General features: G+C 46.1%; 1 protein-coding gene across 2 annotated transcripts; it reads left to right on the forward strand.

Moving 5' to 3' along the window:
• Positions 1-4,106: 4,106 nt before the first annotated feature.
• Positions 4,107-12,848, forward strand: LOC140460497 (uncharacterized). 2 transcript variants are annotated; one of them, XM_072555061.1, is made up of 2 exons: positions 4,107-4,196; positions 11,403-12,848. In XM_072555061.1, the coding sequence occupies exon 2, from the start codon at positions 11,562-11,564 to the stop codon at positions 12,519-12,521; it is 960 nt and encodes a 319-aa protein (XP_072411162.1). In that variant the 5' UTR covers positions 4,107-4,196; positions 11,403-11,561; the 3' UTR covers positions 12,522-12,848. The 2 variants fall into 2 exon arrangements, with proteins under 2 accessions (XP_072411162.1, XP_072411163.1); XM_072555062.1 differs by having other exon boundaries at positions 4,133-4,196; positions 11,471-12,848.
• Positions 12,849-13,980: the final 1,132 nt, after the last annotated feature.

A 13,980-nucleotide genomic window follows, 5' to 3' on the forward strand; every position in this document is an offset into this window, starting at 1 on the left:
AATGAGCATGTAGGTACAGCAGGCAGTGAAGAAAAGTAATAGCATGCTGGCCTTCATAACAAGAGGAATTGAGTATAGAAGCAGCTGTACAGGGCCCTGGTGAGACTGTACCTGGAATATTGTGCACAGTTTTGGTCTCCAAATTTGAGGGAATACATCCTGGCTATTGAGGAAGTTCAGCGTAGGTTCACGAGGTCAATTCCCGATATGGCATAACTATCTTATGCTGAAAGATTGGAGCAACTGGGCTTGCATATGCTAGAGTATAGAAGGCTGAGAGGGGATCTGATTGAGACGTATAAGATTATTAAAGGATTGGACACTCTGGAGGCAGGAAGCATGTTTCCGCTGATGGGGGAATCCCAAACCAGAGGACACAGTTTAAAAATAAGGGGTAGGCCACTTAGAAAAGAGTTGAGGAGAAACCATTCTCAACTGTCTGATCAATGACCTTCCCTCCATTATAAGGTCAGAAGTGGGGATGTTCACCAGTGATTGCACCATGTTCAGCACCATTTGAGGGTGTATGGAATGCTCTGCCACAGAAGGCTGTGGAGGCCAAATCTCTGGATACTTCAAGAAAGAGTTGGATAGAGCTCTTAAGGATAGTGGAATCAAGGATTGTGGGGATAAGGCAGGGACAGAATACTGATTGAGGATGATCAGCCCATGATCATAATGAATGGTGTTGCTGGCTCAAAGGGCAGAATGGCCTACTCCTGCACCTATTGTGTATTGTCTATTCTCAAATGACATTCAATCAGAATTGGACCAATCTCTTTTGCTGTCATGCAGGACACTGTCTGATTTCTCATTGCATTCTCTCATCCTTCTTTTACAACCCCCTCAGTCCTATCTCCATTTTGTTACAACAGCTTGCCTTGTTTTATATTATGCAGCCAATCCAGTTATCTATTACATTACAGTGAACTCTCTGGTTTTTGGAACCATATCTGACACATGGGAAGGTGATCATGGTTATTGGAATTGAGTCATCTCAGCTCCAGGGCATCACTGCAGGAATTACTCAGGGTAGGCCCAACCATTCTCAACTGTCTCATCAATGACCTTCCCTCCATTATAAGGTCAGAAGTGGGGATGTTCACCATGATTGCACCATGTTCAGCACCATTTGCAATTCCTCAAATACTGATGCAGTTCATGTCCAAATGCAACAAGATCTGGATGACATCCAGGCTTGAGCTGACAAGTTGCAAGTAACATTCTCACCACACAATTGCCAGACCACGACCATCACAATCTAACCATTGCCGCTTGACATTCAATTGTGTTACCATGAGTAACCGCCCCCTACAAACCACTTGGGTTTCAATGAATGGACACTCAACTGGACTCCCCCCAACTAATTTGTTTTGCAAATACTGAAAAGAAACACACAGATGTGATTGCTCTGACTTTTGTCCAGAAGATTAAGACTCATGACTGGGCAGCATATCAACATAATCAAAAACTGCAGCCAAAGAAATGGTTCACGTCTTGATTTTGATCTACATCACAATCCAATCACTGGAGTCATTTGTGAACTCGCTGGTGATGTAGAAGATACATGAGCAAATGAATAGCTTCCCACACAGAGCAGGGGCATGGTCTCTGCACAAACTGAAGACGCTGGTGTCCAGATGATTCACTGATCTTAGTCTGACAGAAAAGTATTTGAGTGGTCTTCTGCATCATGATAGGATACACCAGAACTTTAATATGACTTAAGTCAGAGAGAGAGTGTGTATTCTTGATTTAATTCTGATCTCCCTGTGCCATCTTGATTACCTCTGATTTTAATTGCTTGTCTTTATTTCAGTTAATAGAATCATAGAATCGCTCTAGTATGGAAACAGGCCCTTCCCCCTAAAAAGTCCACACCGACACTCCAAAGAGTAACCCACCCAGACACATTCCCCTATCCTATTACTCTATATTTACCCCTGACTAATGCATCTAACACAACTCTGAGCAATTTAGCAAAGCCACCGAAACCTGCACATCTTTGGACTATGGGTGGAAACCGGAGCAGCTGGAGGAAACTCATGCAGACACAGGGAGAATGTGCAAACTCCACACAGACATTTGCCTGAGGCTGGAAGCGAACCCGAGTCCCTGGCGCTGTGAAGCAGCAGTGCTAAACACAGCCTCATTTTCCTCTTGGGGACCCTGCAGCCTTCTGGATTCAATGTTGAATACAAGAATTGTACTGAATGATCACGTTCTCCCATGATCTTACCCGAGCCAGCACATAGCAGGCCTTGACATCACATAGTTTGCGGCCACAAAGAACCTATGCTGAGCCACGAACAGTCCCCATTCGGAGCTATCCATTCTCCCAGGCTGGCCTCGACCCATTCCTTTGCCTGTCCAGCTGTTTTTCTACTGCTCTGGGCTCCATCTCCACCAATCATTTAAATGCTCAACAATGTCTATTATAATTTATTGCTTCACAAATATATAAAACTGGTACCACTAAAACAAGGTGACCAGTGTCATATAAGTATAGTTAGGGTGTGCGTTGCTTGGATGTGTTCTGGATGCAATTGAGGTATTCAATAAAATGTTAGATTATTATTAAAATCAAAACAATGTTCAGGGTCACACAACAAAGGCAGGATCATGGCACAGAATGATGATGATACTGATTCAGAGAGCCAGTGCAGACATAATAGACAAAACGGCCTCCTTCGCCACTGTAACAATTCTAATGGTGATTGTTTTTGTTGAGTTGAAAATTTCTCATGGGTCCTTAATCATCACGGGGTGAATAATTTGCATCTCATCAACTAGCAGCATTATGGGAGCATACTCACCACACAAACTGCAGTGATTCAGGAAAGACAAACATCATCAGGCATAAGCCCTTCTTCAGGAATCTTCGACGTTTTGGGCATAAGCCCTTCTTCAGGAAGGCTTATGCCCGAAATGTCGATTCTCCTGCTCCTTGGATGCTGCCTGACCTGCTGTGGTTTTCCAGCAACACATTTTTCAGCTCTGATCTCCAGCATCTGCCGTCCTCACTTTCTCCAAGTCAAACATCATCGTCTTGATCGCCACATGGGATTGACAATATACATGTGATATCCGTGGAGACAGAGAAAAAGGAATCAGTAAAAACTTCGTGCAGTATGAAATCATTTACATGGTTGTATTGGATTTATTATGATGGTCAATATATGCTCAAAAGCAAAATGGAGGTCATCTCCAGTGCAGCAAAAGCCTTCCTGACTCTGAACATTGCTGCGGGTATAGGACTCGGCAACATGGTCCCCGGTTGGACAGCAGTGAAATCCTCAATTTTGCAAAACGCACGATAGTAACACTAGTTAAACAGAGTCACACAGTTGACCTGGCCAGTCCTGATGAAGGGCTTATCCTGAAACGTCGATTCCCCTGCTCCTCGGATGCTACCTTGACCTGCTGTGCCTTTTCGGTACCACTCTAATCTAGACTCTGATCTCCAGCATCTGCAGTCCTCACTTTCTCCTGGACAGGAGGGGTTCAGTGAGGTCCGCATTGAAACTGAGCAATGGATGGATTGAAGCAGCCAATGCACACGCATTCATTTTGCCCCTGCAAACACAGTTTGCACAGACCTGCCCCGCTGCAGCCTGTCCCTAACAAAGGTGGTGGACGGTCTGGAAACCTCCCAGCGCCTTTGAGACCTTGCAGACCAGGAGCAGCATCTTCTCACTCGGGACCCCACAGACCGCCGCCTTCTTTGATTTTATTGGATGGTTGAAGATCGCGCGGCCACGAGCAGGAGATCACGATTGGTTGGTCCTTGAACCAATGGGAGTGAACGGGAGCGCGGGACGGAGGAACACGGTCGTGCCGCTGGCCCTCCAACCAATGGGGATGAAGAGTGGGCGGGAGGACCGAGTGTAGGTAGTTGATCCTCCAACCAATAGGAATGAATAGCGGGCGGGGTTGGAGGACCAAATAACGTGACTGGTCCTCCAGCCAGTAGGAATGAATAGAGGGCGGCGCTGGAGGACCGAGGCTGTGCGACTGGTCCTCCAACCAATGGGAATGAACAACTGGCGGGGCCGGCGGACGGTGATTGGTCCAAGGCCGTGGGCGGGCCTGGAGGACTGCGGATGGTCCTCCAACCAATGCGCGTGAAGAATGGGCGGGCACGTGACCATCGCCAGTGAAGGCCACACGGTTGATGTGGGACCCTGAAGGAGACGGTAAATGGCGGCGGCAAAGGGAACCTTTATGGGCGGCGGGGGGTTTCATAAATGTCGGATATATCCGCGGGACCGGAATCAAGGGCCGTTTGCAGCAAATGGCGGCGGGCCTCAGCGGTGCCCTGGTTACCATGACCATCCTCCGGGGTCAGAGTTTGGAGATACCCGGGTTTGGACTGGGGTTAACCATCTCACAACCACCGGGTCATAGACCAGCGGGTCATGGTCCAGCGGGTCATAGTTCACCGGGTCATAGACCAGCGGGTCATGGTCCAGCGGGTCATAGTTCACCGGGTCATGGTCCAGCGGGTCATAGTTCACCGGGTCATGGTCCAGCGGGTCATGGTCCAGCGGGTTATAGTGCACCAGGTTATAGTGCACCGGGTCATGGTCCAGCGGGTCATGGTCCAGCGGGTTATAGTGCACCAGGTTATAGTTCACCGGGTCATGGTTCACCGGGTCATGGTCCAGCGGGTTATAGTGCACCAGGTTATAGTCCACCAGGTCATGGTCCACCGGGTCATGGTCCACCGGGTCATGGTCCAGCGGGTCAAAGTTCACCGGGTCATGGTCCAGCGGGTCATAGTTCACCGGGTCATGGTCCAGCGGGTCATGGTCCAGCGGGTCATGGTCCAGCGGGTCATGGTCCAGCGGGTCATAGTTCACCGGGTCATGGTCCAGCGGGTCATGGTCCAGCGGGTCATGGTCCAGCGGGTTATAGTTCACCAGGTCATGGTCCACCAGGTCATGGTCCACCGGGTCATGGTCCACCGGGTCATGGTCCACCGGGTCATGGTCCACCGGGTCATGGTCCACCGGGTCATAGTTCACCGGGTCATGGTCCAGCGGGTCATGGTCCAGCGGGTTATAGACCAGCGGGTTATAGTTCACCAGGTCATGGTCCAGCGGGTCATGGTCCAGCGGGTCATGGTCCAGCGGGTCATGGTCCAGCGGGTTATGGTCCAGCGGGTTATAGTTCACCAGGTCATGGTCCACCAGGTTATAGTTCACCAGGTTATAGTTCAACAGGTCATGGTCCACCAGGTTATAGTTCACCAGGTTATAGTTCAACAGGTCATGGTCCACCAGGTTATAGTTCACCAGGTTATAGTTCACCAGGTTATGGTCCAGCAGGTTATAGTTCACCAGGTTATAGTTCAACAGGTTATGGTCCAGCAGATTATGGTCCAGCAGGTCATGGTCCAGCGGGTTATAGTCCAACAGGTTATAATGCACCAGGTCATGGTCCAGCAGGTTATAGTGCACCAGGTTATAGTGCACCAGGTCATGGTCCAACAGGTTATGGTCCAGCAGATTATGGTCCAGCAGGTCATGGTCCAGCGGGTGATGGTCCAGCGGGTTATAGTCCAACAGGTTATAGTCCAGCAGGTTATAGTCCACCAGGTTATAGTCCACCAGGTTATAGTCCACCAGGTTATGGTCCAGCAGGTTATAGTTCACCAGGTTATAGTCCAGCAGGTTATACTCCAACAGGTTATGGTCCACCAGGTTATAGTTCAACAGGTTATGGTCCAGCAGGTCATGGTCCAGCAGGTCATGGTCCAGCGGGTGATGGTCCAGCGGGTTATAGTCCAACAGGTTATAGTCCAGCAGGTTATAGTTCACCAGGTCATGGTCCAGCGGGTTATAGTCCACCAGGTTATGGTCCACCAGGTCATGGTCCACCAGGTTATAGTCCACCAGGTTATAGTTCAACAGGTTATGGTCCAACGGGTTATAGTTCACCAGGTTATAGTCCAGTGGGTTATAGTTCACCAGGTTATGGTCCACCAGGTTATAGTTCACCAGGTTATAGTTCACCAGGTTATGGTCCAGCAGGTTATGATCCAGCAGGTTATTGGCAAACCAGGTTACAGTCCATCAGTTTATAGTCCATCAGTTTATAGTCCATCAGTTTATAGTCCATCAGTTTATAGTCCATCAGTTTATAGTCCATCAGTTTATAGTCCATCAGTTTATAGTCCAGCAGGTTATAGTCCAGCAGGTCATAGTCCACCAGGTCATGGTCCAGCAGGTTATAGTCCAACAGGTTTAATTGGAAGCACTAACTTTCGGAGCGTCACTCCTTCATCAGGTGGTAGTGGTGGGCTCCATCTTAACACACAGAATTTATAGCAAAAATTTACAGTGTGATGTAACTGAAATTATACATTGAAAAATTGATTGTCTGTTAAGCCTTTCATCTGTTAGAATACAGTGATAGTTTCACTTCTTTCATGTGTAAATCACGAAACCCTTTTTTTAAAAAGTTGCATTCTCGGGTTAACTGTTAACAATGGTGATAGCTGGACAATATGTTGAAGGTGTTGGTTTGCCCCTGTGTCCTCTGTCTATGCCATGAATTTAATCTAAGAAGTGAGATAATGGAGGTTTACATAGATTCATGCAGTTTTTGAGCTCAGAGTTCTACATGAATGTATGCAGTTTTGAACAAAGTTACATTGTACTTTGCTCAAAAACTGCATGCATTCACGCAGAACTCTGAGCTCAAAAACTGCAGGAATCTATGTAAAACTCTGTTATCTCACTTTTTAGATTAGAATCAATCTAAACATCATGGCATATTGTCCAGCTATCACCATTGTTAACAGCTAACCTGAGAATGCAACGTTTTAAAAAAAAAGGTTTTGTGATTTACACATGCAAGAAGTGAAACTATCACTGTATTCTAACAGATGAAAGGCTTAACAGACAATCAATTTTTCAATGTATAATTTCAGTTACATTACACTGTAAATTTTTGCTATAAATTCTGTCTGTAGGATGGAGCCCTCCACTACCACCTGATGAAGGAGTGACGCTCCGAAAGCTAGTGTGCTTCCAATTAAACCTGTTGGACTATAACCTGGTGTTGTGTGATTTTTAACTTTGTACACCCCAGTCCAACACCAGCATCTCCAAATCATAACTCCAATCAGGACAGACATTGGTCTCTTCTTAGAGTTGAATAGAGTAGAATCCCTGCAGTGTGGAAACAGGCCCTTCAGCCCACAAGTCCACACTGACCCTCTGAAGAGCAACCCACCGAGCCCCATTCACCCTACCCTATTACTCTACATTTACCCCTGACTAATGCGCCTAACCTACACATCGCTGAACACTATGGGGCAACTTAGCATAGCCAATCCACCCTAACCTGCAGATCTTTGGATTTTGGGAGGAAACCTGCGCAGACGCAGGAGGAGAGTGTGCACACTCCCCACAGACATTAACCCCCCCCCCCTACCCCACCCCCCCACCGAGGCTGTAATCAAACCCAGGTCCCTGGCGCAGTGAAGCAGCAGTGCCGTGAGTTTAAATCCCAGACTGATGTTGGGAAACCCCTTTTGAACAGGATGAGAGGAGGATATCCGTGCGACTGAGTGGGACTAGCACGGAATTAAAGTAACTGGCAAGAGAAATTGCTGGAGGAACACAGCAGGTCTGGCAGTATCCATGGAGAGAAAGCAGAGCTAACATATAAGATGGAGGGTTGAATTTCTTCAGCCATTTTGTTTCAGAATTCCAGCAACCACAGGTCTGTTTTATTTAAGATGTGCAGGTGCGGTGGACAAAATAAAAAAAAAATCACACACCAGGTTATAGTCCAATAGGTTTATTCGGAGGTATAAGCATTCCGAGCGCAGCTCCTTCAAGAGGTAACTAGCGGAGTAGGATCATAGTGTCATACACTGATGCAATATATTGAGCAAACCTCAATTGCTATTAAGTCTTTCATCTTTTAGAATGGTGTTGAAGGTTTTGAATCATCATTATGGAAATGCCACAATTTCTTTTCAGTCACATTCTCAAGATAACTTAAGGTTTTATGAGAAAAAGTGTCAACTCAGACAGTGCACTAAAGGTGTGAGATTAGAGTCTGGATGTATTCCAAAGTTGATTCAGACTGATTCTATTTCCAAAGTAGGAATTTATAAAACATCACATGGATTATAAAATATATTGGCTGCCTACAGATTGTTTGCTTTTTGAGTATATTTACAAAACAATTCTGCAAATGCAAATTCACCCCAAAGACTTATACATGTGCGTGTATGCATGTGAGGGAGAGAGAGAATGGGAGCATGTGCGTGTGTGTTTGAGTGCGTGTTAGTGTGTGCGTGAGTGTGATGGAGTATATGCCTATGATAGGACATAAGTGTAGGCTGTGTATGTGCTTGAGAAGGCATGTGTATGAGAGACAGTCTGCATGAGTGTGTGAGGTTGTGTGAGACTGTATAGTGTTGTGGTTCTGTTCGCCGAGCTGCGAAGTTGTGTTGCAGACATTTCGTCCCCTGTCTAGGTGACATCCTCAATGCTTGGGATCCTCCCGTGAAGCGCTTCTGTGATGTTTCCTCCGGCATTTATAGTGGTTTGTCTCTGCCACTTCCGGTTGTCAGTTCCAGCTGTCCGCTGCAGTGGCCGGCGTATTGGGTCCAGGTTGATGTGTTTGTTGATAGAATCTGTGGATGAGTGCCATGCCTCTAGGAATGCCCTGGCTGTTCTCTGTTTGGCTTGTCCTATAATAGTAGTGCTGTCCCAGTTGAACTCATGTTGCCTGTCATCTGCGTGTGTGGCTACTAAGGATAGCTGGTCGTGTCGTTTCATGGCGAGTGTATAGTGTAGTGGGATCTTTGGGTGACCATCCTCCAAAGTGAACTGAGGGATATGCAGCAATGTCGAGTGGTCAAGCAGAGGCTGATAGCCAAGTTCGGTACCCATGGGAATGACTGCAACCGGGACCTTAGGTTCATGTCACACTCCAGGTGACCCCACTGCACTATACACTCTCACACACACATTCACGCATGAGCACACACCCCCTACACTCATACCCATGCACACACCCTCTCACAGGCGTATACTCCATCACATTCATGCATGCACACCATCAAGCAAGCGTGCGCGCGCACACACAAACTCACAATCCCTTCCAATCTCCCACACACCATACTCACACACTCTCCCTCACCTGCATGCACACACAAATAAGTCTATGCAGTGAATTTACATTTGCAGAAATGTAATTGCAGATACATTCTAGTTTGTTCAAAAAATCTGTAGGCAGTAAATATTTTTTGTAATCCATATGATATTTTATAAACTCCTACTTTGGAAGTAGAATCAGTCTGGCTCAAGATTGGAATAAATATACACTCTAACCTAACATCTTTAATACATTGTTTGAGCTGAGACGTCACCTTTTTTTAATAAAACCTTAAATTATCTCAGGAATGAGACTTGAAAGAAGTTCTGGGTTCTGCATATTAGTGAATCGAAACCTGTAACCCATTCTAAACGATGAAAAACTTAACAACAATCTAGATTTGTTCAATATATCGCATCAATTGTATGACACTATAATCCTACTCTGTGAGCTACCTGATAAAGAAACAGTATTCCGAAAGTTAGTAGTTCCAGATAAACCTGTTGGACTATAACTTGGTGTCATGTCTGTTTTAACTTTGTTTTATTTAAAATTAAGAATACTTTTGTCAGTACATATTTCGATTAGATTCCCTACAGTATGGAAACAGGCCCTTTGGCCCAACAAGTCCACACCGACCTTCCGAAGAGTAACCCACCCAGACCCATTCCCACAGCCTATATTTACCCCTGACTAAGGCATCTAACACTACGGGGCAATTTAGCACAGCCTAGCCACCATAACCTACACATCTTTGGGTTATGGGAGGAAACCGGAGCACCCGGAGGAAACCCACATAGACAGGGGAGAATGTGTAAACTCCACACAGTCACCCGAGGGTGGAATCGAACCCGGGTCCCTGGCACCGTGAGGCAGCAATGCTGATCACTGAGTCACTGTGCCTCTCCTAATGGGTCTTTTATGTGCTCTGATGGTATAAATGTGTTGAGAACTGAAATTTTTGTTTTTTTTCTAAACTTCTGTCCTGATGTTGATTGGTTAAATAAACTCTTATAGTCATACAAAGCAAGTCACGTGATCCCGCAGCACTGAAGAGGCCCTTTGGCCTGTATAGTCTGTGCTGACCGAGCTGCACGAAGCCCACTTTCCAGCATTTGCTCATCCTAGTGCCACTACTATCCTCACAGGCAGTGCAATGCAGTTTCCAAACACACTCTGGGTGATATAAAAAACATTGTTCAATCCCCTCGAACCCTCCTGCACTGTGCTTTAAATTTACCCCCTCTTGTTGTTAACCCCTTAACTGAAAGGAACAATTGCTTCCTATCCGTGCCTCTCAATATCTTACGCACCTTGGTCAGGTTTCCCTATCAGCCTGTCTGCTCTAAAAGAAACAACTCAAGCCTGTTCAGCATCTTTTCACAGACACTTGCGCATCACTGTGACAAAACCTCTCCACAAGCGAACGCAGAACACATCCCCTAAACGCACATTAGGTTCACAAAACAATCCTAACAGATCGGGTCCCTGTCCATAACTCAGTCCTGACGTCCCAGGAATCAGTCTAGTAAACTTCCCTTGCACTATGTTAATCATCAGGACTTCATTTCCAGGAAAAGGAGAACTAAAGTGCGCACAATATTTGCAGGTGTGGTTTCACCAAGGTCCTTCCAGAAAGATATCCCTGCTCTTGTACTCGAATCATCTCACTGTAAAGGCCAAAGTATCATTTGCATTCTTTACCTGCTAGCTTACTGAAAAAGAGTCGCAGAAAAAACATGAAACAAAATGGATTCAGACACTTTGATATAAAATTTGTTGAATAAAAAATGTCCGCAACGTATCCACGCTGATCATCAAGCACCTCAGTTACATTAGCCTAATTTTCTGGCATTCAGCCTGTAACCTATATTGTAGTGCTTTGCACGATCATGTAAATAATTCTTCAAGATTAGAATCGTTCCTGCAACAGTTGCCATTTCAGTTGCTGCCAGACTGCTGAGTCCACAAGTTCAGACTTCCACTATCTATCTTCTGCACTTCTGCTTAATCCATCAGAGGGTATGGGATGTGTACAGGAAGAGCTTGGAGTTGTCGATCAATAAATTGCCCTTACCCTCACTCTCTGACCACCTTTATCTCTTTAATTTTATGGAAACAAACAATTTTATGACAGACAGTTATGAACCACTTTTAAGGATAGTCCAATGGTTTCTCCAGATGTCAGCTCCACAATTGTCCAGATTAACTTCTCTAAATTTCAAACACTGTAATTTCTTCTGGTTTCTCGCTTACTGTGTTTGCTTTCTGTTTGAAAGGTTGACATGCAATCAGAGAGCTCTCATCCAAATCAGTTACTCTGCTGATTAGGTTCTAATTATTTCAGGAATTTGAACACTGAAGAAAATTGCACTATTCATATCAGAGCGAAACACAAATGGTGTGTTTGCGGAAGAGTCTATGAAGATATATCTGAAATGTCCAAACACCAGCGCAGTCAGATTGGGGAGAGACTGTGGAAATGTGGGGATTGCGGGAAGGGATTTCCCTACCCATCCCAGTTGAAAATTCACCGGCGCAGTCACACTGGGGAGAGACCGTTCATCTGCGCTAACTGTGGAAAGAGATTCACTCAGAAGGCAAACCTGCTCAAACACCAGCGAGTTCACTCTGGAGAGAGACCATTAACCTGCTCTGAATGTGGGAAGGGATTCTCTCAGTCATCCAACCTGCTGATACACCAGCGGGTGCACTCTCGGGAGAGACCGTTCACCTGCTCTGAGTGCGGGAAGGGCTTCACTCAGTCAACTGACCTGCTCAAACACCAGCGAGTTCACACCGGGGAAATCCCATTCACCTGCACTCAGTGTGGGAAGGGATTCACTCGGTCATCTGACCTGCTCAAACACCAGCGTGTTCACTCTGGGGAGAGACCGTTCACCTGCTCTGACTGTGGGAAAGCATTCGCTCAGACAACTGACCTGCTGAGGCACAAGCGAGTTCATACCGGGGAGAAACCATTCACCTGCTCGGAATGTGGGAAGGCGTTCACTCAGTCTTCCCACCTGCTGAGACACCACCGCGTTCACACCGGGGAGAGACCATTCACCTGTTCGGAGTGTGGGAAAGGATTCACTCAGTCATCCAACCTGCTGATCCACCAGCGCGTACACTCTGGGGAGAGACCGTTCACCTGCTCTGAATGTGGGAAGGGATTCACTCAGACAACGGACTTGCTGATACACCAGCGGGTTCACACTGGGGAGAGACCGTTCACCTGCTCTGTGTGTGGGAAGGGATTCACTCGGTCAGCCAAACTGCTGAGACACCAGCTCATTCACTCCAGGGAGAGGCCGTTCACGTGCTCTGAGTGTGGCAAAGGCTTTGCTGATTCGTCCAATCTGTTGGCACACCGACACCTTCACCCTGGGGAATAATCAATCTGCTGCGCTCAGTGAGAAGTGATTTACTCGCTTACGGGTAGGAGCTGTTCACCTGCTCAGAGCGGGGGAAAGTCATTTCATTTGCATCCCACGTGCTAATACAGCAGTGAGCTCACACTGAGGAGAAACTGTTCACTCGCTCTGTATACGGGAAGGAATCACTTTGTCATCCATCTGGTTCACACACGAGTGAGTTCACAAAGATCTGCAGCTGAAAGACTTTTCCTCTTCCTCACACCAGTGAACGAATCATAGTCATTGAGCCGTTTGTACTGACGTTATCAAACACTGCATCATTAAAAGTGCTGATATCATGATTAACACGTTAATACAATTGTGTATCTTTTTTTCCAATTGATTAAAACATCACTTTACATCAGCACATTGACACTGGGTATGTACTATCCACCTACACAGTGTGTGAATTGGGATGTTCTAACTATGAAGGAGACAAGCAGTATGCCTTACATGATCAATTGGGGAGAAGGCACATCCAGAGTGAAGTATTACCCGTGTGAGTGGTGTTGCTGTAAATTCAGGGCACCATTGCAATTCTGTGCAAAGGAGAGGGGTGCTTTTGTTCGTCTAGATCATCATTTGTAAGGTCATCTTTTTCAGGGTTTACTTTTTGTAAGGCAGTATTCTTCAACTTCAACTGAGCTGTCTGAAAGGATTCCTCGTTTAAGAGCTGCAAATTTGGAGGACTGATGACTGGGAAACAAATGAAAACAGTGACATAACAATTAACTGGGGAATTGGTTAATTCATGATTTTTTAAAAAAGTACAAAAAGAGCGAATGTAAGAAATCATGGCCACAGAGCTCGCACCAGTGTCGTGCTGCTAATGTGGTCTGTAGCAAACAACGGAAGCTGCAGTGGTCTGCAGTCCCAAATGTGAAGGAAACGAGTGAGCTACGTTTATAAGAAAGGTTTCTGTAAAAGGGTCAGTGGACCCGAAACATTAACTTTCCACAAATCTTGTCAGACCTTTTGAATTTTACTTTAAAACAATTTCTGCTTTAAGACCATAAGACATAGGAGTGGAAGTAAGGCCATTCGGCCCATCGAGTCCACTCCGCCATTCAATCATGGCTGATGCGCATTTCAGCTCCACTTACCAGCGTTCTCCCCATAGCCCTTAATTCCTCTGGACAACAAGAACCTATCAATCTCGGCCTTGAAGACATTTAGCGTCCCGGCTTCCACTGCACTCCGTGGCAATGAATTCCACAGGCCCACCACTCTCTGGCTGAAGAAATGTCTCCGCATTTCTGTTCTGAAATGACCCCCTCTAATTCTAAGGCTGTGTCCACGGGTCCTAGTCTCCTCGCCTAACAGAAACAATTTCCTAGCATCCACCTTTTCCAAGCCATGTATTATCTTGTATGTCTCTATTAGATCTCCCCTTAATCTTCTAAACTCCAATGAATACAATCCCAGTATCCTCAGCCGT

This window comes from Chiloscyllium punctatum, chromosome 36 (assembly GCF_047496795.1).
Source record: "Chiloscyllium punctatum isolate Juve2018m chromosome 36, sChiPun1.3, whole genome shotgun sequence".
Classification (NCBI taxonomy): domain Eukaryota; kingdom Metazoa; phylum Chordata; class Chondrichthyes; order Orectolobiformes; family Hemiscylliidae; genus Chiloscyllium; species Chiloscyllium punctatum.

Bases quoted from the DNA above. Each gene is read 5' to 3' on its own strand.
- LOC140460497 (XM_072555061.1), top strand. From the start codon at position 11,562: ATGTCCAAACACCAGCGCAGTCAGATTGGGGAGAGACTGTGGAAATGT.